Genomic DNA, 27,422 nt, shown 5'->3' with positions numbered 1-27,422 from the left:
GCAAGGTGTTGGCGGTGTCCAGCTACTTATACGTTTGGCGTAGTAGTATGGATCTGATGGAGTGTGGTTGGTAAGGCAAGGTAGTGTACGGATAGCGGTGACCAAGTCTAATCAGGAGATGAGAAGAGTAGAGGGTCCACGGATGCAATGGATAGATGATACAGGTAGGCACAGGTATAAGTGGAAGCAATTGGATGCTTCAATTGGAGGGAGGGAAGGAGGGTTTATGTATGTATCCCAATTGTGACTGAGACACCAGGTAAGGCAAGATAAGCTAGAGGAGGGGGAAGGCGGGAAGGAGCTTCTGGTAGCTTGACCTCAAGATGAAGCAAGCGCGGATGCTTGTCCGGGAGGCCCGTGTGATCTGGGGATGGAATGAGCAGCAGCAACCGCAACAGAAACAGCAACAGCAACGGGGTTGAGGAAAGAGTCACTCAGAGCCTCCACACCTCATCCTTGGAACCTGGAAGGTACGGTACCGATCCCGCCCTGTTAGCTCACCTTATTTTAGCGACTACAGCGTTGATCCCGCTAAAGGTAATGGAGTGTGGAGAGCAGGTACAGTACCTTACTGTACAAGTCGGAAGCTGATGTTGCTTCTGAAAGAACCGAAACAGAAGGAAGGGTTGTGTCAAACAACTCTCACCCTGCAGCACATCCATTCTACTCTGACAATTTGATGAGCTTTCAAACAACTATTTTTGCTGCGAAACATCACGGTATCAAAAACCTCTAAATATATCTCTTCCGTTTCGTTGCAAACAAACAAATGAATATTGGCAGCAGCAGCACCAAAATCAGCAAGGATGCGAAGCAGTGACCATACCATAATAACATGGCAGTTCCCGACTCGGCGACGAAATACCGAATGCCGCCCGGTGCAAACAAGGTCCCTCATGCAAGTGGCACATCATTAAACACATGTTGAGATCCAATCAACTACCTTGAAATAGCACAGGCTACTACATACAGTACAGTACAGTACAGTACAGTACTTAGCATTCACCGTACGGGCCAGCTCATCAGGGGGTTATGTATTACTGCGTTACTGATTCCTCATCAACCTCACGATAGGTAGCCATCCCCAGCTTTCGTTCTGCTGAGAGATTGGGTCCATGGTCCACCCCCGGGCTAGAAAGGAGGCAACTACGGGGCTTCTCCAGGTCGATTTCCAGCTCGATCACTTGTCTTTTTTATCGAACCATAGCTTGCTTGAGCCGTCAAAGCCCGAAAACATCAAGAGAGCAGAGTTGAGGTTGAGGTTGAGGCAACCACTTAAAGGTGTCAATCACAAAGTTACCCTGTGCCTGGCTCTGTGTTTTATCAAGAGATAACAGTATCAGATCAGAGGAACAGTGGCGTCAACTTACGACAACTTTAGATACTGTGTGCAATGCATACTAATGCTATGCAAAGAGTGTCGCAATGTGCCGCCGGAAGAATCAACATGGCACCATCCTCACAGCCTCCAAAACCATCACTACAACGAAACAGATCCGTGGGTGGAACTCGTTGAGCTTGAAGCTACATACGTACTCTGGCTAGGTGCTGTAACTCTAGGTGGGACAAGGGTCTATGGAACAGAACAACGTCGCTTTAAGCCCCCCGCCTTACACTCAACCTTTCGCCTACAATCAACAAATGCCAATGGCTGCTGACGAGTCTCGGCAGGGGACTCTGATCTGACGCACGTGGATTGTGCCTGTCGCTCTCAAGATCGCCATTCTTTGGACCAATTGTTGCTCTAGCATTAACAGGGCGGTCAGAAGCCAGCTGTACTGGATACACTGTTTTGGAGACGCCTCTTATTGCTACTCGTCGATCGTTCTGCTGTCCAGTTCGGAACCCGATTACGCAAGGGCCTGTCGTAACTCAGTCTGGCCACGATATCATTACAACCTCTCGAAATGAAGCCAGCCACTGATTACTTTCCACTTTGCGTTTCTGACTACGTATAGATCACGCCGATCATGCAGCTTAAAGCTGCTTAAAGTGGCATGGGAGGGGATTGGTGTATGTATGGTAGCGCGGCATTGAGCAAGGTCTGAAGAACGGGAGAGGACCCGTGACACCCCCAAAGCTGTCAGTGAACGTCTCCTGGTCCACTTCTAGAAACCCGCCAACTCGGTCGGTTGCTCAAAGGTCGGAAGTCCCCCTTGGGCCGGGGAGACAGAGCGGACTCCGTAACCAGATGGCCCTGTTTCCTACACCTGGATTGGGCTTTCTACCGGCAATTACTCCATACTTGATCCCTTTCTTGCGAATTGAGATTTTGAATTGCCTCGGCTCAGAGCACGGAAAACCTCCGACGTCAGAGATTCGGCATTCAATGTTATCAGATGAAAGATCTGGAAGTCACAAGAACTGATCAGGGCCAAGAGCAAGCACAGTCGAGACCAAGACTGGATCTTGCTCATGGGTACTGGGCTGACCCGTGCATAAACTGAAGACCGTGTGAATATTGGGATTCGCGCGCGTCTGAGATTGTTGAGCTGCGCTGGCGGCTGATTTCAGTTGCGCAGTTCGGATTCCAGAAGGAATTCTCGAGCCAAATCAAATGAGACAGAGCTAAAACCTAGACCATAGGGGCTTAAACCAGGGGGCGATTGCTATTGTTGGAATTATGGCGGCGCCCGTCAACAAAAATTGTTGAACGGGGCCAGCCTTCAAATCTTCCTCACCTTGTTCTCACCGTAAGAGCTAGGGCCCCTAGTTCATCATGGATGGCTGTGACCTTGACACCGCCATGTGCTTGACCGAAAACAGAGGCGATCGGATTTCCTCCCGTTCTTCAAGATACACGATTACGAGTTGATTCAGGGGCTGATACCAGGAAGTCATGACGACGCTCAACAAAAATAGACACAGTATCATATCTTGGACAGAAACAAAATCTGCCAATCACTCTGTGGCTATATGTCTATCATGATGCACCTTGGTGTTATCTCGAAACTTTGTCTTTGGTTGTCAATGTCAGGACTGCTATTGAACCCGAAGTATGAGATAACAACTAGAGGTTGCCAGGATACGATATCAGTCCCTCGACGTCGAACAGCTACGGAGCTGCAATCTATCATTTCTGAACATCCTCTGGAGGGCTTATCTTGCGTTGGTGGAGGACATTGATGGACCCAATTGCAGGCTAAAGCTTGTGATTGCTTCAGTAGGGATCGTAGCAACCAAGAACTTATTGCCGTCAATGATGATGGCAGGCCGACATAGGACATTCATCGGACATATGGCAGCTCACTTGATCTCGGTACATACCTAGTCACTGGAGTCTAGGACCTCGGCTTCTAGCCGAAGGTCCAGGAAGAACGGTTCAAGAAGAAGAAGAAGAAAAAGATGACGGACATGATGTCCGATTCGGAAGATAAAGTACGGAAGAGTCATATCTGAAGCTCATGAGCTGTGGCATGATGGCACTGGACCCCACAGGGTATGATGAAAGTATCCGAGGGTCGATCAAGACGTGGCAGCTTGGGCTACCTACCCATGCGACGTCGATTGATTGATTGATTGATTAGATTCAAACTTTGTGCCTTGCATCTGCTTTTGCATACGCGAAACTTTCTGTGCAGATATGATGAAAACGACAAGAACTACAACCTTCAAGTGAAGACATGGTGATATTAGTTCCATGGGACTGTTGACTCTGGTTCCTGATTATTTGCAGGATCTGTGATTTTACATTTTCTTCTCCAATCGAGGCTACAGACCAGATCGTCAATGGCGTCACTGAAGAACTCCAAAAATGCCCCGCCATCGTCAGGTACAGCATCTAAATTTGGACATCGACGGCTCATGATATGCGTCTTTTTGTTTGCAAGAGTGGAAGAACATGACTTCTAAGTAGAAGAAACTCCAAAGAATCTGGTTTTTTCCCCACCCTTTCATTGAAAATCAGTGTCTCTTTTGGTTTCATAAGGAGAATATACTGTTGCTTATCAATTTTCGATTCTGCTATTGCCCCTCCCCCGCTTCAACTAGTAAACTCTTGCGATATCGCTTGGAGGAAATACACAACAACAGACCTTTCCAGGACAAATCTTCAGGTTTCTCAAGATGGCAGACTCAGAATCTCGGAAACGAGCTGTCGACTCGCCTAAAGGTAAGGAGGCTGAACCATGCGTAGCGCAAGTTCTAACGTACAATCTCAGTCTGGACGAGTCTCATCACGAACCTAGACTACTTGCCTGGACTTCTCACCCTCGAACATTCTCTCCGCGCCGCCAAATCTCAGTACCCTCTTGTGGCATTATATACCGATTCATTCCCCCCCGAAGGTCACGCAGCTCTCCGTGCTCGTGGCATTGCCACCCAGCACATTCCATACTTGCTGCCAACTAAAGGCAAGGATTACTCCAACGACCCGCGGTTCTACGATTGTTGGAGCAAGCTTGCGCCTTTCTCTTTGACCGAATATGAGCGCGTCGTCCAGCTCGACTCGGACATGCTTGTTTTGCGCAATATGGACGAGCTGATGGATCTCGAGCTGGACCCTCCCTCGATTGCTGAGACTGGTGATAAGACCGTCAGCAAGCGTGTCTTTGCAGCCGGTCATGCCTGCGTATGCAATCCCCTCAAGAAGCCTCACTATCCAAAGGATTGGGTTCCTGAGAATTGCGCATTTACCTCCCAACACTCGAATCCCGATACCGCGCAAACTGAGGCTGCTGATCCGTCAGTCGGACCCTTGGGCTTTATGAACGGTGGCTTGCAGGTTGTCAATCCTTCTCAGGGCCTCTATGCGCAGATTTTGGCGCATATGGAGGCCGACGCCGCCAACATGGATTTTGCAGACCAGTCACTTCTCTCAGACTTGTATCGTGAGCGATGGGTTCCTTTGCCGTACATTTATAACGCGCTCAAGACGCTACGGTGGAGAGGAGTCCATGATGCTATTTGGAGGGATGAGAGTGTCAAGAACATTCACTACATCTTGAGTCCTAAACCTTGGGATGAGATTAATGAGAAGGGTGAGTGGACTGGTAAGGACGAGAGTCACAAGTGGTGGGTTGATGCGAACCGTGCCAGAAAAGAGTTGGAGAAAGAGAAGGGAGTCCCTGACGATGGCTTTTGAAGAGTTTGGGACAGCGATAGTATTATGAGCACGGCGTTTGTGGCTAGATAGTAGGTCATGCGAATGAGCTGGAGGTTTCACAGGTGTTGGATGCAGAATATAAACACCAGGCTTTGGGTAATCCACTCTTTCATTCTGTTACAGGTATCTATAGTATCAGATCCAGTCCCGACAATAGGAAACATCCATAAGACAAAGAACCCTCCAAGTAAGAATAATCCAACTCCTAGCTGAATGTGAAAAGAAAAATCAATCAACGCATGCCTGTCCTCTCCAGGGTCTATGTTGTGCATCTAAATGCATGTCCTGTTTTTACCGATCTATCACAGACGAGTGCATGCAGAAACATGCCTCTCTTTCTTAAAGAACAAAATATGCCTTTGGCCCGAGCACCGTTATATGCAGAGTTGATGGGAAAAACATCGAGATGAAGATGGAAAGGACATGGAAGATCAGAGACACCTGTGATACTCCGATGTGATTGGTATCTCAATATCATTGCGCCATAATATGTTGCCCACATTCGTATCGCGTTTTAGATAAGTTGAAAGCCGACGAAGCGACTTAGTATCGTTTGTATTTCTGGCAGTTTGTTAGTCAAGCTCGCTGAAATGAACTCGTATTGACTTACCTCCTCAATCCTTCGTCTGTTATTGGGATCAATCGAGTTGGTGGCTCCCATTAGAGTCTGTCCGATTGCTCGAGTGACACCAACAGCAGGTCTGAAAATGATCGTTGGTGCTCGCTTTAGCACAGCCTTTGCGGCGCCAGTAGCTGAAGAGCTCTCCATGACCTCACCAGGAACTGCAATGATGGCATCGCGCACGAGATTCACATCTCTAGCAAGAGATCGGTATCCGCCCCGGATGCCCGAGATGACGCCCGTAGGTTGATCTGCATAGAGAGAGATTTGTCTCTGTTCTTCAGGGTCCATGTCATCCTCATCCCAACCCTCATATGCTTGTTGAGGATCTGAAAGCATGCCCTCGGCACCTTGTAATGCGTATTGTGTTCCAACAGCGAGCTTGGCACCCAGCTTAACCAGTTCGGTACCGGTCGTGCGAGCAAAGGCTGTGGCACCCTTCGATATACTGCGAATCACACGTCCGTCCTTCCTGTACTCGCGAATAGGCACCTCAACGAGGTCTCTGAAACCGCTGCCCACGTTGACAAGGGAACGAACAGGTGCCAGACCAGCTAGAATACCAGGAAGTTGGTTCGCCTTGACATCAGGCATCCAGATATCGTTGAGAGTCTTACCAAGCTTTTCAAAACCCGAGATACCATAGATGATAACATGACGCAGAACCATTCTCGCCTCTTCGAGAACGATGAAGTTCATGAATTCAGTGGTGTGGCCAGAACGGAGACCAGCATAGTCGACTCGCTTGGGCTTGAAATCGAGCTTCACTGCTACGTTGTTGACCTCAGCTCTCTGAAGGAAGGGCACATCACTTTTTGACGTATGAACAGGCACCTGGTCATCCTTGAACTCGAAAAATCGGGTGATGAAATCAAGAGCGTCTTGATCCACATGCAGCCTCAAAGGGAGTAAGGTCGCTCTTAGCACAATCTCGGACGCCTCGAGTGAGGGCTGTGGCTTGACGTTGAGCAGTTCAAGATGAACCATGCTGGTGCCCATTTCTCGCTCTCCCATATCCTGGTCATAGGTTGCAAACTTCTTCCATGTCGAAGTTGGGACGTGGTCGAAAATGTCCAGGTTGTCAATGCGGATATCTATGCTGTTGAGAGTTTCCCCAGAATTTGGTGGGAAAACGAACAAATCTGCATCAACACCTCGCAACTCAAAGGTGATCTTGTGATGTTTGCTGCGTTTGAGCTTAAGCCGCTTCGACTTTGGTTGACGAGCACGTGCTGTCCTGTTGGTAGCAGAAGTGAAAGCTGTGGTTGCAACCGATTCAGTCTCTGTTGCATTGTCGTTCAGGCCTTCATTGATAGCTCGAGACAGTTCTTGGGGATCACGGTTTGCTGGGATGCCGATGTAAATAGAGTTAAAGAGAAAGTCTCCGATGGCCTCTTCATCCTCTAGCTCTTCCTCATAGACCTGGACTTGGCCAGTACGGGCTTGTCGTTCGTATGCTTTGGCTTCAACGTCCTGAACTGCCTTCGTTATGACATCTCGTGTGTGAACCCAGTCATAGCCGTCAAAGAGGTTCCATATAACATGGACATCTCGAACGGTTACCTTGACAGGACTGCGCTTCACCAAGTCGCTGGGAGCCCGATCATAGCTGTTCTTCTTCGAATTCCAGATCCTGGCTTTGCTGTCCTTTGAAGCGCCGCTACCATAGTAGTCTTCCTGGATCACAAGATCGTCAGAGTCGACTGTTTGCTGGCTTGCTGAACCAAACCCGGTCAGTAGTACACCCTCGTTAGTATCTTTCATCTGGGGGCCGGAGCGATGCGACCCATGTGAGAGGACAGAGCTACTCGTGGCGTCGAAAAGCTCCTCGGCGACTGGCTCCTCGTCATAAAATTGGGACTGGACTTGCAGCGGGCTGTCTGTATTAAAGTCGGCCTCAGAATCGCTCCCAGCCATCTCCTGAGCACCAGCGAAGTCTTGGTCAAAATCGTACTCTCCTTCGTTCCTACCGAAAGCTTCCGCAGAGATAGAAGCGAACAGATCCTGCATGGGGACCACATCTGTAAGATACTTATTCTCCTTACTCGGGGGAGTTGGTGGTTTTAACGCATTGGCCAAAGAGATCAGAGTTTGTGTTGAATCAGCGCACGTTTCCAGAACAAGGAGGTCATCCTTGAGCTCAACACAAAGTTGCTTTTCTCCATCATCGAGTTCCTTCACATCGACTACAAGCTTTGCGGATGAGATGTAGCAAATGTCCACATAACCTCTGGCGCACATATCTGCCACCTGACGAGATGTTGAAGATGAGGCGCGAGGTCTTTGGGTGGCAGGAAGTTCGCTTGTTGCAACTTCGGCAATGTCGTTGATCAGCAAGATGGATGACTTACTGATGGTGAAGACAGCATTGGTCTCCACGTCTTTGGGCAACACGGCGACAAGATGAGCATCTGTGAGAGCGATCACCATCTTTGAGGGCTGACCCAGCGGGTTAAGGCCCAAGAGGCAATCTCGGAAGCCAATATCCAGGGTCATAGGCTTTCCGCCCTTGCTCTTATCACCCGGAGAGCCAGGCTGTCCAGTTAAAGCATGATGCGCGTGGTCACCAAGGTTTGCTACCGAGGCAGCAAGACTGGCCTCAAAATCTTGGGGTGTGGCGTCTTCTCCAAGTTCGAGAATATCCATGATCGTAGGGACGCGGTACTCGATGCACAGATCTTGCATCTTCAGCTTAATAACCGGCTCAATCTCGTCACCAATCATCCGTGCCATCAAGACTGGGCCACGAAGGGAGATTTCCTTGGCTCCATATGTTGCCGTGCTAACCAGCTCTTCTGACCTGTTTCTCTTTACAGCAAGATCTTGTATAGCTATGGCAACAAGTGAAGGGACTGTGATATGACCTACGTGAAGATCTTTCATGTCCGCACCGAGGTGGCCAAGCTTGCCACCAAAGTCTAGACTCAGCGCAACCTTTTGGACTTTTGCCAAGGTCAATAGGCCTGGTCGGTCATCTTCAGGCAAGTATTTCGCGACGGTAGAAAGCTTTGCAACTTCCTCACCAAGGTTCGGTAGAACTGAGAGCTGGGACATATTTTGAACGCGAACATTCACGCCATCGACTGACAGTCTCAATACGGATCCCTTCCTCCGCTGACGTAGCAAAGTATCAACCATGATCTCGTCGTTATCGCCATCGAATTGATGCTTTGAAGGGATGATTAACTCAAGGAGTTTCTCGAGATCTGAATCGTTGGGAGTTGTCAAGAACTCGACTCGGACTGTGGTGATCTCCGTATTGATAGGAGGATCTGCCGTCGAGTTCTTCAAGTATGGCCCTGTTATTCTGATCATGCCGCAACCCAATCCTATAACCTCGTCACGGCTCACAGCCTTAATGGAACTGGTTTCTACCAGCATGCTGCAGTCTTTTCCGATAAGCTCCACATAAGAGCCTCCAATGCGCACGTTAATCTTATTCTGCGATGCCATGGATTTGTCATTCGGATCAACTGGAGTGTCGAATCGAACCCCTCTAGGCTTTGGTGCAGGAGCAGCTGGTCTGGGGGTTGGTGCAGGACTCGAAGCTATCGAAGCACTCATATTAAGGAAGCTACTAAGGCCACCGAACCAGCTGAAAGTCTCGTCAAGCCGTCGCAGATCAAGTTGGAAAACGAGCGGTAGAGTCTGGACGTCTATCTTGGTTTTGCCACCTGATTGAAGGATTTCGATTCCAATATCGGAACCTGCCGATAGAAATGTTTCCCTAACTGATGCACTCATGGGCTTGCCCTTGTCGAAGGAGATGATGTCGCCATTTGCATACCCGAAGCGGAACTTCTGCAAGTCAATCTTGGTCAGAATAGCTGGCTGCGTAGCCAATTTACCCTTAATGACTGGAGGTGTTGATATCTCGGTCTCGGAGATGGATATAACCAAGTTTTGCAAGGTTGTGTTGAGCAGAACTTCCTGGTCGAAAAATGGCGATGGATCCAGGTCCATGTAACGCTCAGGCGTATCCGAGATCCCTCCCAAGCGATTGATGAAGTCAAGATTGATCTCCTCCAATATTATTTGGAGGTTGGGCACCTTCTTTGAACTTGTCTCCTGCTTCGTGCTCTCGGATACGGGCGCGTTCTTGTCTTTTATAGCATCCAGCAGCTTCCCAACAACCATCGCTAGCAAGAAACCCAATGAGGCGTCGAATGTAAGATTCATGGGTGACAGGTTCACTTCGAGTGTTTCGTCAATTTTCGAAGCTCCTGGTGCTGGCTTGTTCTGTTGCATGGAAGCCCCGCCATGCATTGAAAAGGCACCTGGAGCTTGAGGGTATGTAGACCGTCCCATTGACTGCGAGAGCTGAGCTACAGATTCCGGCGATGCAGGCTGAACATGCAGATGCTGGTGCTGTGATGGGATATATATCGAGATGGTTTTCAGATTTAGAATCTCCTTAACCAGACGCGTTGGTCCCTTGGGAGTTGCAGCACCTTCCTGTTGTCTGGTAGGAGTACTGGGACTTTCTGGATCAGCATCAGTGAGGCATGCCCTTGAAAATGCAGGCTCTGAAGATTCGCTATCTGAGGCATCCCGTGTTTTTGAGGGATCATCTTTCCGATACATCGAGTGTCTCAAGGTAGTGGATGGTGCTATGACACTTGCTGAAGGGTCATCATCGTCGTCGTCATCTTCCCAAGCACCGGGAATGAAAGGCTTTGACTCTTGTTCCAATGGTACAGGGGCTGGAGTCTCTTCTAACTCTGGGCTTGGAGGCTTGACATCTGATATTGGAGGAGGAATCGTTTCTGGCATGTCGGGCTTTGCATCTATGGTGTCCGACTCAGTTTTTTCGTCTGCCACAGGCGTATGCGCCGTTGTAGGTAGGGTAACTGCCGCCTCGACTGGTTCAACTGGTTTAGCTGGCTCAGAGAGTTGTTCTACCTCTTCCGTCAAGTCATCTTGGGGTCTCGGCGAAGGCGTATGGTCATGAGAAGGAACCGGTGGCAAAAAGGCCGCCGATTGAGCGTTAGTCTGTGAGAAAGCGCTCATGTACATGCTCTCTGCTTCTTCGTGTGTGTACATATGAGACTGTGCCAAGTCTTCAGCCGATCTCGCACCAAAGCTCTCACTTGAAGAAGTCCGACTGAGGTGCTCATTCGAAACGCCCCTCCTTGAAGCTTCCAAATTACCTTCTGTCGCTGGCGTCTCGAGTGTAGGTGCGGACCTGGCTTCCCGTTCTGCGACAGTCCACTGAGGTCTCTCATTCTCCAGCGCAGTTGAATGAGAGCCGTGTTCTCCAGGAAGAAGAGTTGAGTGAAATACAGGTTCGTCATTGGGACTATTACTGAAATCGTGATACATCGATGCCCGTGGGGTCACAGGGCTATCTTCTCCATCATCATCATCCTGAGGGCTTGAGAATTCGTATGGTATTCCAAGTGCGTCCTCACTGTCGCCGAGAGGATATTCGTGCTCTGGAGACTCTTGATCGATTGAGTATTCGTCTCTAAGGCTCTGCTGTGAGCTACTCAGAGAATTATCGGACTTAAGACTCTGGTGTGAGTCCGCAAGTCGGTGATCGATGCTGTGTTGTGAAAGAACCAAGGGTTCTGCTTGTGGAAAAGCTGGCCGTGGTGAAGATTCTTGCGCCTCTGATCGTATGCTTCCCTGCGATGATCTCACGGATTCTTCGTGAAGGCTGCTCAATGAAAGTGTGGTAGTCTGGCGGGACGGTGGATTTCTGGTCATAGCTGGAGAAGAAGCAAGTGATGGCGAAGTGACTGAAGGCGATCGCGCCAATGCAGAAAAGACGTTTGCTTCTGAAATGAGGTACGCCCGTACGTTTGACAATGAAACATGACGCTTGCCCTCCTTTGGTACAATAGTGGGAGACCCTTCAGCGTTATCAGAGGTAGTGGTAACACCTTCGACATCGATACCCTCGAGTGCGACTTGGAATGACACTAACTCGGTCGTAGTGGTGTTCGGTTCAACAGGCACTTCAACGTCAAGCTGAAAGTTAACACCCTTTATCCTCACCTGCGTTCGGTCGACGATGCCCTGCAAAAAGTCGGCCAAAAACGCTGGGAGAGAAAGGGCTTGGCCAGTTCCGTATGCCAGATCGTCTTCACTGCCATCATCGCTCATGGCGATGGAAGCGCCAAGATCCTGAGTTTCGGCGGCCAAAGCATCCTCAAGTTTCCTTCGCTCTGATCGTGGCTGTGTTTCGAGGAATGATTGTGCAAGGTCCACAGTGTTCGGTACAGCGGTGGTCTCTTCGGGTGTTCTTGTGCCTGATGAACGAGCCGGTTTGGATTCCGCTCCTATGACTTGCAGCGCAATATCGACACCGTCGACCTCGACTATTATAGGGCTTGTGTAAAAGTCCATCGGGATTGTGACTCGCAGAAGCAAAACCTTGGCTTTTTGCAACCTGAATGTGTCAGGAAGCTGCAACAGCTTATTGAGTTTCTATGGTGAAGCATCAGTGACCAAGATCTTCTAAGTTGTTGATTGATGCACAGTCATTAAACCTACCTTGAGCTTGATCCCAACATCGCGAAATTCGAGGACAGTATTCCTTCCTATCGCCAAATCTAAATTATCAATATCGAGGGCCTCGGCATCGAGAAGTTCCAGTCGAGAAAGGGCATATCGTAGCAACCTCTTTGGCATAGAGGAGCTCCGGAAAGACTGGAAGAGGGTCGCCATGGTGTCGTCGTTCGTGGGATGCGATCGAGTCGATGGGCGGAGTGGCGATGACTGCCCACGCAGCCCGAGAGGGAAGGATGATAGAAGACGACAGACAGATGAATATCGACAATCGAAATGGTGTAAGTTATCGACAGAGTATCGCTGCTGTCTACTAGGCAGAGGCCTACGTCTGCGTCTATCAGTCGGTAGCTTGAGGACCCCGGCCAGATGCGGGGCCGTAGAACATGTTCAGAGGAAATGGGACAAGGCCATGAGAAGAAGCTGTAAGAGGAGAAGGAAATTCGCCGTGAGATCGGATAAACTGATTAGGTTTGTATGTGAATCGTGGCTAAGTTAAAGGTAAGGCAGCAACGAGGCTGAAAAGGTTTGGTTGATACAAACTTAAGTTGAGTTAAAGAAAAGAACAGTAACAAAAGTAAGGTAAGGTAAGGTCAGTCGAGGCACACTTCCCAAAGAGTCGGGTCACCGTCACAGACAGCGTCACACAGTCACGACTGGCATGGGCATGGTCCATGGCTGAGACGGCAACGGGCGGGCGAGTGGGGGAGATAGACCTCCAGGGGACCCTCTACTGCCAAATCCACACGAGCTACAGGTGGTAGAAGGCCTAGAAAGGACCCTGTCTATCGCCCCTCGAGGCGCTAAAACACTAACACATGAGGCTCGTGACTCGATTTCAAGGATCGTTTCGAGCGGTGCACCAAAGCAGCTGGTCCATGATGTATCCCCCGAGGACATCTCGTTGGGGCGTCACTTGACCCGTGAATTGCGCTTTTAGTGGGTGATACGACTCGCGCAACCCCTAATCTACTGTAATTTGGGGAACTTAATCGATAAGGTCGGCTCACCATCAATCACATTGTGTGCTGCCCGCGTCATGGATGCTACAATCAATCAATGTCTTGATCAACTGTGACGTGGTTTGCTCTGACACGATTTGTTGCGAAAGATTGCCTTTGCTGTTTTGGGTAAACCGGGTGAGTCAAGGCCACTGCAACTTCACCTCAAACAAATGCATCGTCGATCTCTATGCAGTCCCTTTGATAGCCTGAGACAACGACATATTCACTGCTTATCACGCGCATATCCTTGCCAAGATTTCTCTGACGGCCGCTTTAGGCATCTTGTCTATTGCTACCCTAACCACAAACGATTGATGGTGTCCTCTTCTCACTGAAGAATCCATCAAATCTTCAAAGGCCCCTTACCTACTTGGATCGTCCGTAATAAGCCTCCGCTATTCTCTTACCAACAGCCTCACCGCTCCAGTAGGCTCCAGTCGCCGTGCCTAGACCAACAAACGGCGCAGTGTGCTCGCCTGCCAGCCACAATCCATGATCCGGCAAACCCTCTCGCATTGTCCGGATATCAGCATCACCCTCTTCCAAACCAACCTGGAAATTACTATAGCTTCCAAATCCTGAAAGCTCATCGTGAAGCCAATCCGTAGCCATAAAGCCAGACGGCTTACAATCAGGGTTACTCTCCGAGTAATGCGGAAGCCGTGAGTAATACGGCTTGAAGAAGTTGAGGAGGAACTCGTCCTTCTTCTGGGGATCCGATATCTTCAATAGCTCGCTCGTAATATACTGCGACTGCTCGCCGTATGTGTAGAAGAGAAGAGTTGGATGTGAAACCTCTGGGTCCAGACTGGCAAGTTCCACGACCTCTTGATTCCATCGTCTTGGGTTCAGATCAGGAACGTAATTTGGGGAGAGCCATTGCACAAAGCCCTCTGCTTTTCGGTCGTCACCTTCTTTACCGAGCCAGTAAGGCTTGGGAAAGTTGATGTAGACCTTTTCAAGGCATCCATAACCGATGGCATTAATTGCCTTGGTAATCCGAGCAGGTAGCGCAGGCTCAAAAGCGTCGAGGTTTCGTTTTAGCCAGCCAAGGGGTGCGGTGACAACAATCTCGTCAAACTCGAGTGTGTGGCCGCCCTCTGTTGTGACCTTGGCCTTTTCCTCAGGATTTGATCGATATGATATTCTGTCTACCTTGGTCTGGAACTTGATCTCGGCTCCCCAGAGAGCAGGCTTCGCAACTTCATCAAGAACCTTCTTGTACGTGCCGGCACAAAACAGATTCTCTGGTTTGAGTTAGATGATTGTTTTCATGAAGTTCGGTTTCAACATACCTCCTTCTATACACTCTTCTAACCAAAAGAACTTCAAACTTTGTCTATAGACAGGACTGCCGATAAAAGCGCCCCACATCTCAGATATTTGCATGACAATGCTTCGTCTCCTTTCATGGTCGGCTTCCGTACCAGGTACCCTCTCCGTGACCTTCTGGACAAAGAAGTCGTGAAGACTTTCCTTCGAATCGATATCAGACGAGTTGCTGTTGGAGTGCTTGAAGGCGTCCTGGATAATATCCCACATGATAGTGGAGTATTTTTCACCATCCTTAAGGGACAAGAGCTCGCCAGATTCGTCAAAGACACAAGACGTTGAATCCCAGTCGCTGATTGCAGTATTCGTTTGCTTGGCCAGATCTAGCATTGGGTTATCGTTGGTTCCATGGATCCAATTGGGACCGACATCAGCCAAGTGACCATTTGGAAGGACCTCTTGATGCAAGCGGCCACCAACTCGATTCCTAGCCTCAATAATAGTGACTTTGAAGCCATTCTGAATGAGAATATCTGCACATCGAAGGCCAGCGAGACCAGCACCGACTATACCAATATGTGGTTTTGAGGTCTGATCACCACTCCAACGCTGTAGGCTTGTTAATCAGCATTGGCTTCAAAGTGTGTAAGAGGCTGAGAATGAAACTGTCACCATTGAATAGCCATAAGTGGCGTCCAATATGAGACATTCAACAACGGCCAGTTTGGTGCAAATTCTGTACATACCTGTTTCAAACTATCCATGGTGACAAATTTCGTCAAGAGCTTATCTTGATCATACCCAACACGAGTATGTGGACGAGTAGACCAGAGATCCTGGTAGATCTTAGATGTGTGCCTAGCGGCAGGACTAGTGCAACATATCGAGTAAGCATCCATGCTGAGATATTCAAGATGTATGGTCGAAAGATATGCTTTTGGGAATGGGTGTAGAGCAATGGTAAAAGAAGGATAACTGGACTTCCAGTAGGAAAAGAGGATCGAGATAGGGAGATATAAGGGTATGATAGGGCGGGGAATACAGGTGTAGCCCAAAACGGAGGGTTAAAGCCTCAACGGTTGACAAGGAGGTCACCAGGTGCCAAAGTCATGTCTGGCAAGAATGGCTCTTGGCCACCAAAGTTCCCTGAGAATAGATGACAACTCGTAACAGGCTAGATACCATGACGATGACGATCACGAGGGAAATATGTCCACCGCACAATGGAGGGAGGGAATGACTGTGTGGTGTCTCGGGTGTTAGCTCCTACGACGTTTAGATCAGGGCAATTTCTAGCCAATGACCTAGTTGGAGATAGTTGCGGCAACCTGAGCGGTTTGCGAACTTCAGATAACGTAGGAGAGCCAATCGCGAAACATCAACAAGGACAAAACCCCGGTGTCAACTGGCGGAACCGATGAGAAGCGGGCGCAGGGGCAGACGCCGCCATGTGCGCCTCGTTGCTTTAGTATGAGCTTTAAACTCGAATTATTCACATCGCCATTGGAGCAACCTCTTTGATAAGGAGGCTCGGCAGTATGTAAAAGACCAAACAAAGTGAGGCGGACATGGACATGGCTGTCACGGATGCAGGTCCGGGGTTCGAAAAAGAGTAATAAGCTGAGAATGGAAGATACACAAAGAAAAGCCCGCAAATAAGCAAGCCAATGGCGGCTTTGAACTGCTGCTCATGGGAACATGGGGATAGGACAAGACCGTGGTTTGATATAGAACCAAGATGCCCCTCAAAAGGCCTGTGCAGATCCAGATTCAGACCGTGGATCCTCCCGTTTGCCAAGCCAGACTAGTTCAGAGAAATGGCGGTTGCAAAAAACGGTTCAGAGGGTTTGAGGTGAGCGCAAGCAGGGTCATGTAAGAGCGAGGCAAAGTGATAAGAGAAAACGAGGGGTGAGATCTTAAGACTGGCTTGACTGATACGTACTTTAGTAAGAATCGAGGGTACGAGTGATATAGAGCAGGATGAAAGAGGGAATATCGCATTACTCTTCAAAGAGCCTAGGTATGAAACATAAAAAAGAATACATTCAGGCTCAGAGGAAAAGATTCTGAGGCAATCCTCAAGTTTTATCTTTATCGGCTTCTACCTAGCGGCGTGGGGCCATGACTAACGCAATTCGCCGCAAATGTAAAGAAACTTGATTGCCTGCTTCGTATTTGGGGATCTATATATGAAGCGTTGACACTATCGCAAGATGGATGCATTCTAGAAAGCAAGCCGTCCAAGGATTTATCCGCAAGCCCACGAGACTGACAGGCCACCATGCCCAAAAACCAATAGCCTCTGGCACAGGTTGAGCTAAGAGCCACAGAGCTTACAACAGAGTGACAGGAACACATATAATATGATTCTCAATGATAGTCTGGTTTGCTTAAGTAATGAGAAGGAGTGACAAGATCCTATAGCGACAACCAGTTTTGAAGGATGGAGATGGGCGGCTTGCAATGAGCAAACTCAGCACCTCAGACAGACCGTAAATAACGGTACAATTCTTAGATCGATTATTAACATGTTGTTCTCAGTGTCACTCATCTGAGTAACAGCGTAAGTACTACTAGAAGCTCCTCATGAGTGAGTCTTCTGACGTCGCGCTATATCAGATGCTGGATGTCGTCTTATTCGATAGCCATCCTTTACTGCAACTTCAGTCTCTAAAGGGCTTTACCTATGTTGCCTTGTAGCCAATCAGGAATGAAAGCAGATGGGCGGAACACGTATCGTCTTTTCATGATTTCTTGCAGGGGATCATCTAATGATCAAGCAGATCCTGGGGAGTGTTAGTTGACGACAGCTCCCAGGCTCCTTGTTTGATGAAGCCCAATGAAGCTCAACCCCATAAAATCAGGCCATTCGAGAGAAGGACGGTGATGGCCTTTTAAGAAGCCGCGGGTAGAGACCTCGCTTAAGGAGATCATTATCGAGGTTTATTACCGAGGAAAGACTCAACTCCATTGACCCTCTATCCATGTATCAGCTTTTTTCTTTCTTGGTCAAGATTCAGGTAATTCCATCATGTGCAAATGCGTCGGCCCCGCCCCCACAAAATGGAAGTGAAGCCGCTGAAGCCAATGGGAGACTTTGTATTTCATCACAAGAGGCCCACTTAGTCGGTACCGAGGTTCAAGGTCATTCATCGTCGTCTGGGGTAGTTTTAGTGTGTGAGACTGTCTCTGGGGGGGCTTGGGAACAGCTAAAACAAGCCAAATTCCATTCATCCAACTTCAATCTGTTTCTCACTTGTTCTTCTATACTCTTGCGATACCTCGTCTCTCTCTAATACCCCAAAATCACAGTCATGAGCTCTCCTACAGATACATTCTCCCGCGAGGAGGTCCGCTCCCATACAACCGACGAGTCCCTCTGGTGCATTATCGACAGCACTGTCTACGATCTCACAGACTTTGTCGACGCTCATCCCGGTGGTGAGACTGTCCTAAAACAAGTCGCCGGTCAAGATGCCACCACCGCTTTCTACAATCTCCACCGACATGAGGTTCTCACAAAGTACAAGGACCTCGCCGTTGGCACCATCGAGGGCGAGAAGCCTCAAGTTATTACCCCACAGCCTGGTGACCTCAGCAAGGTCCCCTACGCCGAGCCCCTATGGCTTGCAGAGCCCTTCCGTTCGCCCTACTACAAGGACAGCCACAGGCGATTGCAGCGCAAGCTCCGAGAGTTCGTCGATAGTGAGCTTTATGCGGAGGCGCAAGAGTGTGAGGCGACTGGACGATACATTAGCCAGAAGATGATTGATCGCATGAGCGAGCTGGGCATCTTGCACATGCGTATTGGACCCGGAAAGCATCTCCACGGTGTTGATCTCATGGGGGGCGCCGTCAAGGGTGAGGAGTTCGACTACTTCCATGACTTGATCGTGGCACAAGAGCTTGCGCGAGCTATGGCTCGAGGTTTCGCCGATGGAAACATGGCAGGTATGACTATTGGATTGACAGCGGTCCTCAACTTCGCCCGCGACGAGGCATGGAAGAACAAGATTGCCAACGAGGTCTTCAGCGGCAAGAAGAAGATCTGTCTCGCCATCACCGAGGCCTTCGCCGGTTCAGATGTCGCTGGATTGCGCACAACTGCTGAGAAGACACCCGATGGCAAGCATTACGTAAGTCAATTGCTACTTGAAGATCAAAGATCAAGCGCTCACACAAATTAGATCATCAACGGTACCAAGAAGTGGATCACCAACGGTGTATGGTGCGATTACTTCGTTACAGGTGCCCGAACCGACAAGGGCTTGAGTGTCTTCCTCATCGAGCGTGGTGAGGGTGTTGAGACCAAGCAGATCAAGACCTCTTACTCCACAACTGCTGGTACCGCTTTCGTCACATTCGATAACGTCAAGGTCCCAGCCGAGAACTTGTTGGGCAAGGAGAACAAGGGTATCCAGGTCATTCTGAGCAACTTCAACCACGAGCGATGGTACATGGTTTGTAAGTGCTACCACCTCCCAGCTACGGTATAACCATTCAGATCAGAACTAACCTCTACAATAGGCGGAAGCCTGCGTCTGTCACGATCCATCATTGAGGAGTGTCTCAAGTGGAGTAACCAACGCCAAGTGTTCGGCAAGTCACTGATTGACCAGCCCGTCATTCGCCAGAAGTAAGTTCTCCTAAACACTGCATATTTCCCCCAATACTAACGCCATCTAGGCTCGCAAAGATGATTGCGCTCATCGAAGCCAACCAGTCATGGCTCGAGACCGTCACCTACCAAATGTGCCACATGCCCTACTCACAACAAGCACAACACCTTGCCGGCCCCATTGGTCTGCTCAAGATGAGCGCCACTCGTGCTGCCCACGAAGTTGCCGACGAGTCCGTCCAGATCTGGGGTGGCCGTGGTATTACCCAAACTGGTATGGGCAAGTTCATCGAGATGTTCCACCGAACGTACAAGTTCGATGCCATTCTCGGTGGTGCCGAGGAAGTGTTGGCAGATCTCGGTGTGAGACAGGCCATGAGGAACTTCCCCAAGGCTATGTTGTAAGACTACGGTGCAGTGTTTCAAGGTGGCTATAGTTTACACCATGTATTATTGGAAAAGATCCAGCAATTTACTTCTTCTTGTCAAAACGAAGGACCTGTGATAACGAGTCACTTACTAGGCTGCCTTAACGCAACGTTAGAGGTAGACCGCGAGCAAACTTCGTAGTCATTCCGCAATGGGTGCTTGCAATGTTGCATCAATACACCTAGAGTCGAAGCACTTGACTTTCTTCTGTGTGTTTCGGTAGTCGTTGTCGTCGCCTGCCAACCTAAAATCGACAAATGTGTTGACATACTGGTTTTCAGAGAGTTGCTCGTTAGGGTACCTGCTGTCCAACTCGTTGAAGCCACGTCCTCCCATTGTGACTGAACGTGATCTTCTCAACAAGTCGAACTACTTTCGAATCTATTGAACCTGCTATGGGTCCGAATTCTATTTCCAAATGTGTTTCAAACTTGCCATATGAGCAGATAGGCCGTATATCAAAGGAAGCTGGACCATGAAACCGGCCCTCGCATTTTCAACGTCGTTGTAAGAGTTGCGTCTCAACTCAATTCACTGGATGTCCCTCAAGTATAAAATATATTTCAATTGCAGGTGCCGTTCGTTGTGGACGATTGATGCCTAGGAGAAGGACGCAAAGGCCAGACTAGAATTATAAGCAAGCTTTGGTAACGATATACGTTTACAGAAGCTTTGCCATTAAGTTTATCAGAAATTGGGATAACAGTATGAAATCATATCCTTTTTAACGCGAAGGGCTTGGCCATGCCGTGCTCGCATAACAACCAAAACTTCGATCTCAGTCTGGCGATCCTACCCCCTAAATATTCCTCTTCGCTCTTTGAAAAGCCTGAAATTAGTATGGTCCAGCTGAAGATGTCAGAAAGTGATCTTATATACATTGTTCATCCAAGAAAGTTGACTGAAGGAAAGGGACGTGCAGAATAGCGGTTACTTCTCCATTAATATTGGAAAATTATGAAGAGAGGCGGTTCAGGTGTTGTTAGAGAGTAAAGAATCGAATACTAGAGTATCCAATGGCTTATCAAGTACACCAGAAAGGCCAAACTTGGATTCAAACTGCATTTATATATCGTGGGTCTAATGTCAGCTATGTCAAGACAAGGGTGATGAGTCTTGATAGATTTAGCCACAGTGTAAATGTCAAGGACTCAAGGAGACAACTCAACTCAACACAGATCATGCTTGTGCTTGTGTAACCAACTCAAACAATACTTCCAGTGGCTCACTCGATTGGCTCCGATTGGAAATGAGGAGCCTTTTCAGAGGTCGTATAGATAGTGTCCGTCTTCTAGATAATTGATTCATGTGTATTACGCAGCAAAGCCCGAGTAATGTTCTTGCTACCATGGTGCTATCCATATAAACAGCTCGATATAGAATCCAGAGTCAGGCTGGTAAAGCTTCTGACCCTTCGACCTTGTTGTAAAAGGTCTTTCATGCCGGATCCTTATCTTGGCCCGCGGGCTTGATATGAGCCCCAACGGGCCACGTCAGGAATCCGTGTGCACTCCGAGTCGGGAACCGTTCTAGATCTGAATCTTCGTCACACAGCTACCCCTGAAGGGTTCCTGTCTGCGTGACCAGCAGCTCGCTGGCCATTTTGTCATACCAAGCTGACTGAACATGCTATTGTCCGAATACCATGCTACTGATCGGAGTCTGTCTTAATAACAACAGGCCGAATGTGCTGGTGCGTCCAAGAGGAACGACCACCCTTTGAGCCTTGTTCACCTTCATTCTACACACCGGCTTCTGCTAGTAACGCAAAGCATAGGTCGGCAATATCGAAACACAAAAACAGTCACACCAGGTTAGAGTTTCCACAACGTCGGGATCAACGCATTTCATCTCGACTTGACTACCAAAGGAGCACCCCCAGCTCTCCTCAGCTTGGGTTCTCCACTTGCAGCGAGTAAGCAGAGCACCAGAGGTGTTGTAGAACATTGCATGCAAGACACCAGATATTTTAAGTTTGATCTCGTCACCCCCACCCGTCACCATCCGTCTGTCTCAGAGTCGAGTCGATTTCATGGTCGTAGTCGTTCGTTCGTTTTGTGACGAAATCCAATGCCGATATGTTCCAATCAAAGCTGGTCGCCGCCAGCCACTCGTCGAGAATCGCGCACGGTTTGTTTTGTGAGCCTCCATTCTGCCGTGATGATCATAAGAAGTCGTGCGAAGAAATTGAACTTTTGCCGAAATGCCATAAAAAGAACTAGGAAATAAATCGTCCGTGGGTATCAACGAGTCTCCACGTCCACCTCGCCTCAGTCGCAATGCTGAGTCACGAGCCACCATTTTAGTTGCTGGGGCACTGAGACTGGACGTGTCCAGGCTGCTGGCACTTGTAGCAGATCTTCTCACCACCAGCGGACTCCTTGGGGCAGTCGCGGGAGTAGTGGCCAGACTCGCCGCAGTTGTAGCACTTCATGCCGTTGACACATTCGCCTGTGATTTCGTAAGCCAAGATCAAACACTCCCGGATAAAAGTACAACTCACGAGACATATGGCCGTAGCCGCCGCAAGAGTAGCAGGTCTTGCCAGCGCCACCACCGAAGCCACCACCATAGTTGTTACCGTAGGAGGACTTGGAGCAGTTGCGGGCAATGTGGCCGATCTCACCACACTGAAACGTTGTTAGCCGCAGCCGTAGTCTGAAGGACAAATGAACTCACCTTGTAGCACTCGGTAGCCTGGCCGCTGCCGCCGCTCATGGGGCAGTCACGGGAGATGTGGCCGGGCTGGCCGCACTTGTAGCAGGACTTGTTATCCTTCATGGGCTCGGTGCAGTCACGGCCTGGGATGAATTAGCGACGGTCAAACAAGAGAGGTGAGATGACATACTCATGTGGCCCTCGCCTGATAGCAAAGGAAGTTAGTTGACAAAATTACGCATTGGAAAAAGAGCCAGTAGGTCTTACCACCGCAGTTGTAGCTAGGTCTCAATTAGTAAAGAAAACTCAAAACTTTGAGAGAACACTCACCACTTAGCAGGACCCTTGGTAGGGCAGTCGCGGGCCTAGAGAGAACGGTGAGTAGGCTGACAGAGACAAAGACGTCGAAATGCGAATCATACCTGGTGGCCAGTAGAACCGCCTAGAAATCATGTTAGTGTTTGTTCAAGTGTAGAAGTAAAAGTATCTGGAAGCGAGACGCCGCAACCGATGCTGAATGAGATTCAGAAGCCACTGCCAAGGCAGGTCTACGGTGAGCGTACGGCACGCGACCAGCCGTGCATAAACACGTCAAGGGCAAGCCACAGCATCAAGCCCAGAACTTAAAGAAGCAGCGCACTGTTTTGAGTCGCCATTGGAACCAAAGCAAGCGCAGAAGCTCGCATTGTTCTGAAAACAGGTCTTTTGGTGCGGAACATGCTGATGAAGGAGCCTGAATGAGAGAGATCAGACTTACAAGAGTAGCAAGCGCCACGGGGCTGCTGCTGTTGTTGCTGCTGGAAAGAATCCATTTTGAGAAATTGGGTAGTTGTGTGAAAGGGTTTCTGAATTCTCAAAGTCAGTCTAAGAAGTGAGGCACAGAAGATGTGAAAGTATGAAAGAGTGTTAAGGCAAAAGCTAGAGTGGTCACCCGCCTCCGAGATCCGATAGAGGCAAGAGATTGGCGAGGGGCTGATGTGTAGTGACGGAGTTGCAGAAAGTAAGAAGAGGGGCAACTGGAGGAAATTGAAAAGGTTTTCTTTGCGGACGAGAAAACACAGACTCTTTGAACCAAAATGGCTGAGAGGCGTGAGAAAGTCATGAGGGCGATTCAGAGACTCTTGAACTTGGCAATTGGAGCTGTAATCGCATTAAAACAGTGATTGACTGCCGACAATGGACGTTTTCCCAACGGCTCGTCCCAATGGCTTGTCATGGGAGTGGACAGTGAGTTTCAAGCCCACTGTCAACGTTTTCATAGCTGAAAGTGGTAGGCGGGGGCGGGGTGCAGAGATTTCCCAGGTAATTTTGCTCCAGGATTTTTTTCCAGGCGAGCGCTGAGAGATGATGATGATGATGCGAAAGAACGGTAGCGAAGTGGGAGTTGCTGGTAAAGAGGCTGCGCGTTGAATTCTGATAAAGTGAAGTCGTGGACTTACCGAAAGGTTTGATTTGCTTATATTTGCAAGAGGAGAGGATCAAACGAGAATTTGAGGAAAGTTTGTGGTGATGTGTGAAAGAGAGAACCAAGGCCGAGTTCCAGAGTTTGAGGGGAGTTTTCACGCGCTTTGACGGGTTGAGTAAGTGCGGGTCGACTCTGCATACCTGCCCTGCCGTCTAGTAACCTTCCATTAGTCTAAAGTCCCTAGCCCAGTGCGTTTCTTAACCCACAGTGGAGGCCTAGCTTCTCGCTTCAGGGCTCAAATCGTTGGCCCTTCCGCTGCAAGGGACGGCTTGCAGCGAGCACATCCACTGGGCTAGCATCGTGGATTTGGATCTAGCCGGGGCACTGTGCAATCACCCGATCACATTTTACTACAACAGATATTCGTATCCTGACACCCATTCACCTGTAACTACCCGAGAAATTGATTTAAATAAATTGGTCCTGTTATTGTGTTCAACAGGCATTGGTTCGCTTGTCGTTGTTCTCGAAAATCTCGAGTCAAATCAGGATGCACAATGTCAGTCTGACAAGGCCTTGCTTTATCATGGATGGGTCGATACCGTCTGAGTTGGCTGTTACACGACATTTAGAGCTGTTCTATTGGTACTCAAGCCTTATATGGCGACGTTGTACAGAGATGATGCAAGATGCCAAAGTCGGTCAAGATGCGACATTATGGCTATCATCACTTTTGTATCACTCGACTTGTGCTTGTGAGGCTGAGTGTGATAGGTCATAATCATCTATCAGAGCCGAGCCAAGCAGAAAGGTACAGCAGTTGTGATCTTTTGAGGCACCAAGATATGTCAGATGAGATACTCTGTGACCTCTTGATGGCAAATCTTCGCAGAAATTGCTCTTAACGCACTTGCCAACGTCGTCAAATGACCTTGCATCAAACGCTGTAACGTGATGAAATGCAGTTGCCCTAGCTTACCATGCACAATCAGGCGAGATCGCCAAAGACGCGGCGCGACCGCACAGATGGGGCAAGGTGGAGGTTCTAGCTGTTTCAGGTATAGTCTGTGAAGCTATAATTCGAGATCCAGATCGGCGCAACATAGCCAAACACCATCCATCATCATGAGATGACTTATCAACGGAGGCATGAATACTGCCCTCGGTCTAATTCAGACACATAGGAGGCAATACTTCTCGGAAACTAAAAATAGAACCCTTTGTTCCAACAAGCTCATTCTCCAATAGTCTTTGGCCTTTAGCTGGCCAAGAGCCTCACCGGAAGCTTACGATCCAGGTCAAAGGATGTTGTCTCCCTCGACGAGACAACTTGGCTGTCTGATGTTCTCCGATTGGGACTTGTGTTCAGTCTCAACATAGACGTTGTGCGCCCTTGTAATCGGAGAATTGTACGTACTTGGTAGTAGAGTGTTACACAAAGCTGCTGTGCACCCTTTAGTAGCCTCCTCGACGACAACGGAATTCGACCAGTCTGAAGCAGTGGCTTGTTTTCGATGATGATATTGCTCTTTCCTCCTCTGTATCAGGCACGGATATTCTGGTTTTCTGTGAAAGGTTGGTCATCAGGATCACTAGTAGTGAGAAGAAATCAAACGATGTAGTAGCCTGGACGTTGATGTTTGAGAATATTACCCAAGGTCCCGGAACTGCTTTTACACATGATACTTAATATAAATTTACTAATTACGTTTAATGGAAAGACACCTATCAGTTCCTATCGTTCATCTACTCATAAACCTGACAAGGGGAGTGTGTCGGTTTCACTGCCAAACGAAAATATTTTTTGTTGGCGTTTTCTTCCACAGCCGATCGTTGCTGTTTCTTGGAAATCTTGAAGCGGAATTTAATTAGACCTTAATTTAGTTCATTTGCAAAATGCCAAGTTTGCCGAGCACCTGGTGACTGCGCTTGAGAAAAATGGCTACTATCTAATTTGAAGTCATCGACCCCTCAGGGAATATACATCATTCTGCTGGGATCTAAACAGTCTGGAGTAACCCATAACTTGCAATAGTTCAATAAGCTATTGTTGTGTTTCAGGCCAGTCATCTTCATGAGCCCTCCTGATAAAATCAGGCGAGGATGTCTTCCCCTGTTCCCTCTCATCTTTCCCCTTATAACTTATTACTTCAATCCACACAGTTTTATTCCTAGAAAGTTTCCTGATATTAGTCGATCCCACAGTACTATAGAAGTGCTAATTACTCTGTATTGGTCCTCTCATGCTCTTGGCGACCCTCCTGTCATCCCACGGGTCGGACCAGATTTGCAGACGATCCATGACGTGCCCAAGCCGGCCATCGATTCATGGGAGGAAAAGGTACGAAAGAGACAGTATCTTCTCACCCATTTTACGGCCACTGGTACTGAATAGGAGGCTATCGTTGCTGGTGTTATGGAAGAAGACTGAAAGCTAAACAAAACCGTCTAGACATTTGATTGTGGTATCAAGAACTGGGAACTGTTGCTTGAGAGAACATAATTAGGGTTAAAAATGAAATTCAGTTCGTACGGCACGTCTGACAACCGAATATATTGCATTATGCGTCACGAGAATCGTGGATATGAGAATGTCGCTCTGCACGCCGGCCTAAAAGTGGAGGACCCAACATATCTTCGCAGGGGAGACTACAGAGCCTTTCTGGTGTTCCAAGAAGCCTTTTATGTTCAACGATCTCGAGATCGCTGGAATCTTCACTGACACGAGTGTTGGGTATTGGTACAGCGACACACACTTGAATGAAACAGCGACTATCAAGGAACAGACATCAAGTGGATTGACCCTGACGGATATACAAGGCGGCGTACATGAGGGCGAGGTGTTTTACAACGTTATCTTTCAAGAACTTCTAGAGCCAAAGACTCGTCATTTACACGCAACAGGTAAATAGCCAAGGACTCATCACTGGTATATCACAGAGGCACAACGACAGACTTGTCGCTGCTACGCCGCAGTGAAAGAAACCGAGTTCCTAAGGAAGCATAAATCACCGGACTCGATCATGGAGAAGTTCATGAAGACAAATGGTGTCAGGCAAGCACAAGTGGCTATAGCATCGAGGGGTGTAATCATGGCCTAGCGGACCGAAGACGACCGTGAGACTGTTGCAACTAACGATACCTTTCCTCTGGCCAGAGTGAATAAGATGTTCACTACTGCGGCTATTGACCACCTCATAAATCGCGACAAACTCTCCCTTCGGACAAAGGTTTGTAAGCGAATGGGCTACTTCGATGCAAAGTACAAGCGGGCCATGGATATCACTGTCAAACATCTGCTCGATCATAAGGGGGGATACGATCGACGTGAAGCTGGCGAGGATATCTCAGTAGTCTTCAACAAAAGAACATCTTTCGAGGCTTGGATATAGAGCTGTACAAGACTTCGCCATACGAACGCCCGCATGATAGTATTATACATGAAAGCCGCCTAACTGGATTAGACGCGCTGCGCCCGATGTCAAATAGATCAGTTGCTACGGTGTACGAGGATACGGTGCCATTATGGAAGAATGCAGCACTGTATTTTCTCTCAAAGCGTGGGCCAGCACCTTTGCCAAATATTCTGGGTTCCACGGTAAGTACTAACTTTCTGCCTCTTAACTGTCTCTAAACTAACAATTATATAACTGTGGGCGGAATTGGGCGTCGAGGGAATGGTTATTGTCGGGGTGATTTCGAAGGCGCCCGCACTCATGCCGAGAGCAATGGGGATTTCGACTTCGCTGTGGTGCTCAACAATAGAGACTTTGCTTTCGACCAGGAATTCGAGGACC

General features: G+C 48.6%; 5 protein-coding genes across 5 annotated transcripts; 2 read left to right on the top strand and 3 right to left on the bottom strand.

Moving 5' to 3' along the window:
- Positions 1-4,065: 4,065 nt before the first annotated feature.
- Positions 4,066-5,083, top strand: FTJAE_1386 (galactinol synthase; the record flags this gene model as incomplete). The annotated part of the gene is made up of 2 exons (XM_037347043.1): positions 4,066-4,111; positions 4,161-5,083. 2 exons carry the CDS (start codon positions 4,066-4,068, stop codon positions 5,081-5,083), a joined length of 969 nt encoding a protein of 322 aa, XP_037211471.1.
- A 564-nt stretch (positions 5,084-5,647) lies between these two features.
- Positions 5,648-12,398, bottom strand: FTJAE_1385 (sporulation SPO72; the record flags this gene model as incomplete). The annotated part of the gene is made up of 3 exons (XM_037347032.1): positions 5,648-5,665; positions 5,715-12,158; positions 12,225-12,398. The coding sequence occupies 3 exons, from the start codon at positions 12,396-12,398 to the stop codon at positions 5,648-5,650; spliced, it is 6,636 nt and encodes a 2,211-aa protein (XP_037211470.1).
- Positions 12,399-13,609: 1,211 nt separating this feature from the next.
- Positions 13,610-15,279, bottom strand: FTJAE_1384 (uncharacterized protein; the record flags this gene model as incomplete). Its single annotated transcript, XM_037347021.1, has 3 exons — positions 13,610-14,490; positions 14,539-15,124; positions 15,262-15,279. The coding sequence occupies 3 exons, from the start codon at positions 15,277-15,279 to the stop codon at positions 13,610-13,612; spliced, it is 1,485 nt and encodes a 494-aa protein (XP_037211469.1).
- A 2,550-nt stretch (positions 15,280-17,829) lies between these two features.
- On the top strand, positions 17,830-19,538 carry FTJAE_1383 (acyl dehydrogenase; the record flags this gene model as incomplete). Its single annotated transcript, XM_037347010.1, has 4 exons — positions 17,830-18,651; positions 18,703-18,979; positions 19,043-19,151; positions 19,202-19,538. The coding sequence occupies 4 exons, from the start codon at positions 17,830-17,832 to the stop codon at positions 19,536-19,538; spliced, it is 1,545 nt and encodes a 514-aa protein (XP_037211468.1).
- Positions 19,539-21,864: 2,326 nt separating this feature from the next.
- FTJAE_1382 (cellular nucleic acid-binding protein) lies at positions 21,865-23,032 on the bottom strand (the record flags this gene model as incomplete). The annotated part of the gene is made up of 8 exons (XM_037346999.1): positions 21,865-22,013; positions 22,066-22,192; positions 22,242-22,363; positions 22,411-22,425; positions 22,488-22,501; positions 22,551-22,585; positions 22,643-22,662; positions 22,978-23,032. 8 exons carry the CDS (start codon positions 23,030-23,032, stop codon positions 21,865-21,867), a joined length of 537 nt encoding a protein of 178 aa, XP_037211467.1.
- Positions 23,033-27,422: the final 4,390 nt, after the last annotated feature.

Source organism: Fusarium tjaetaba, assembly GCF_013396195.1.
Source record: "Fusarium tjaetaba strain NRRL 66243 chromosome Unknown NRRL66243_c0000026, whole genome shotgun sequence".
Taxonomy (NCBI): domain Eukaryota; kingdom Fungi; phylum Ascomycota; class Sordariomycetes; order Hypocreales; family Nectriaceae; genus Fusarium; species Fusarium tjaetaba.
This window is presented reverse-complemented; position numbering and strand designations above follow the sequence as displayed.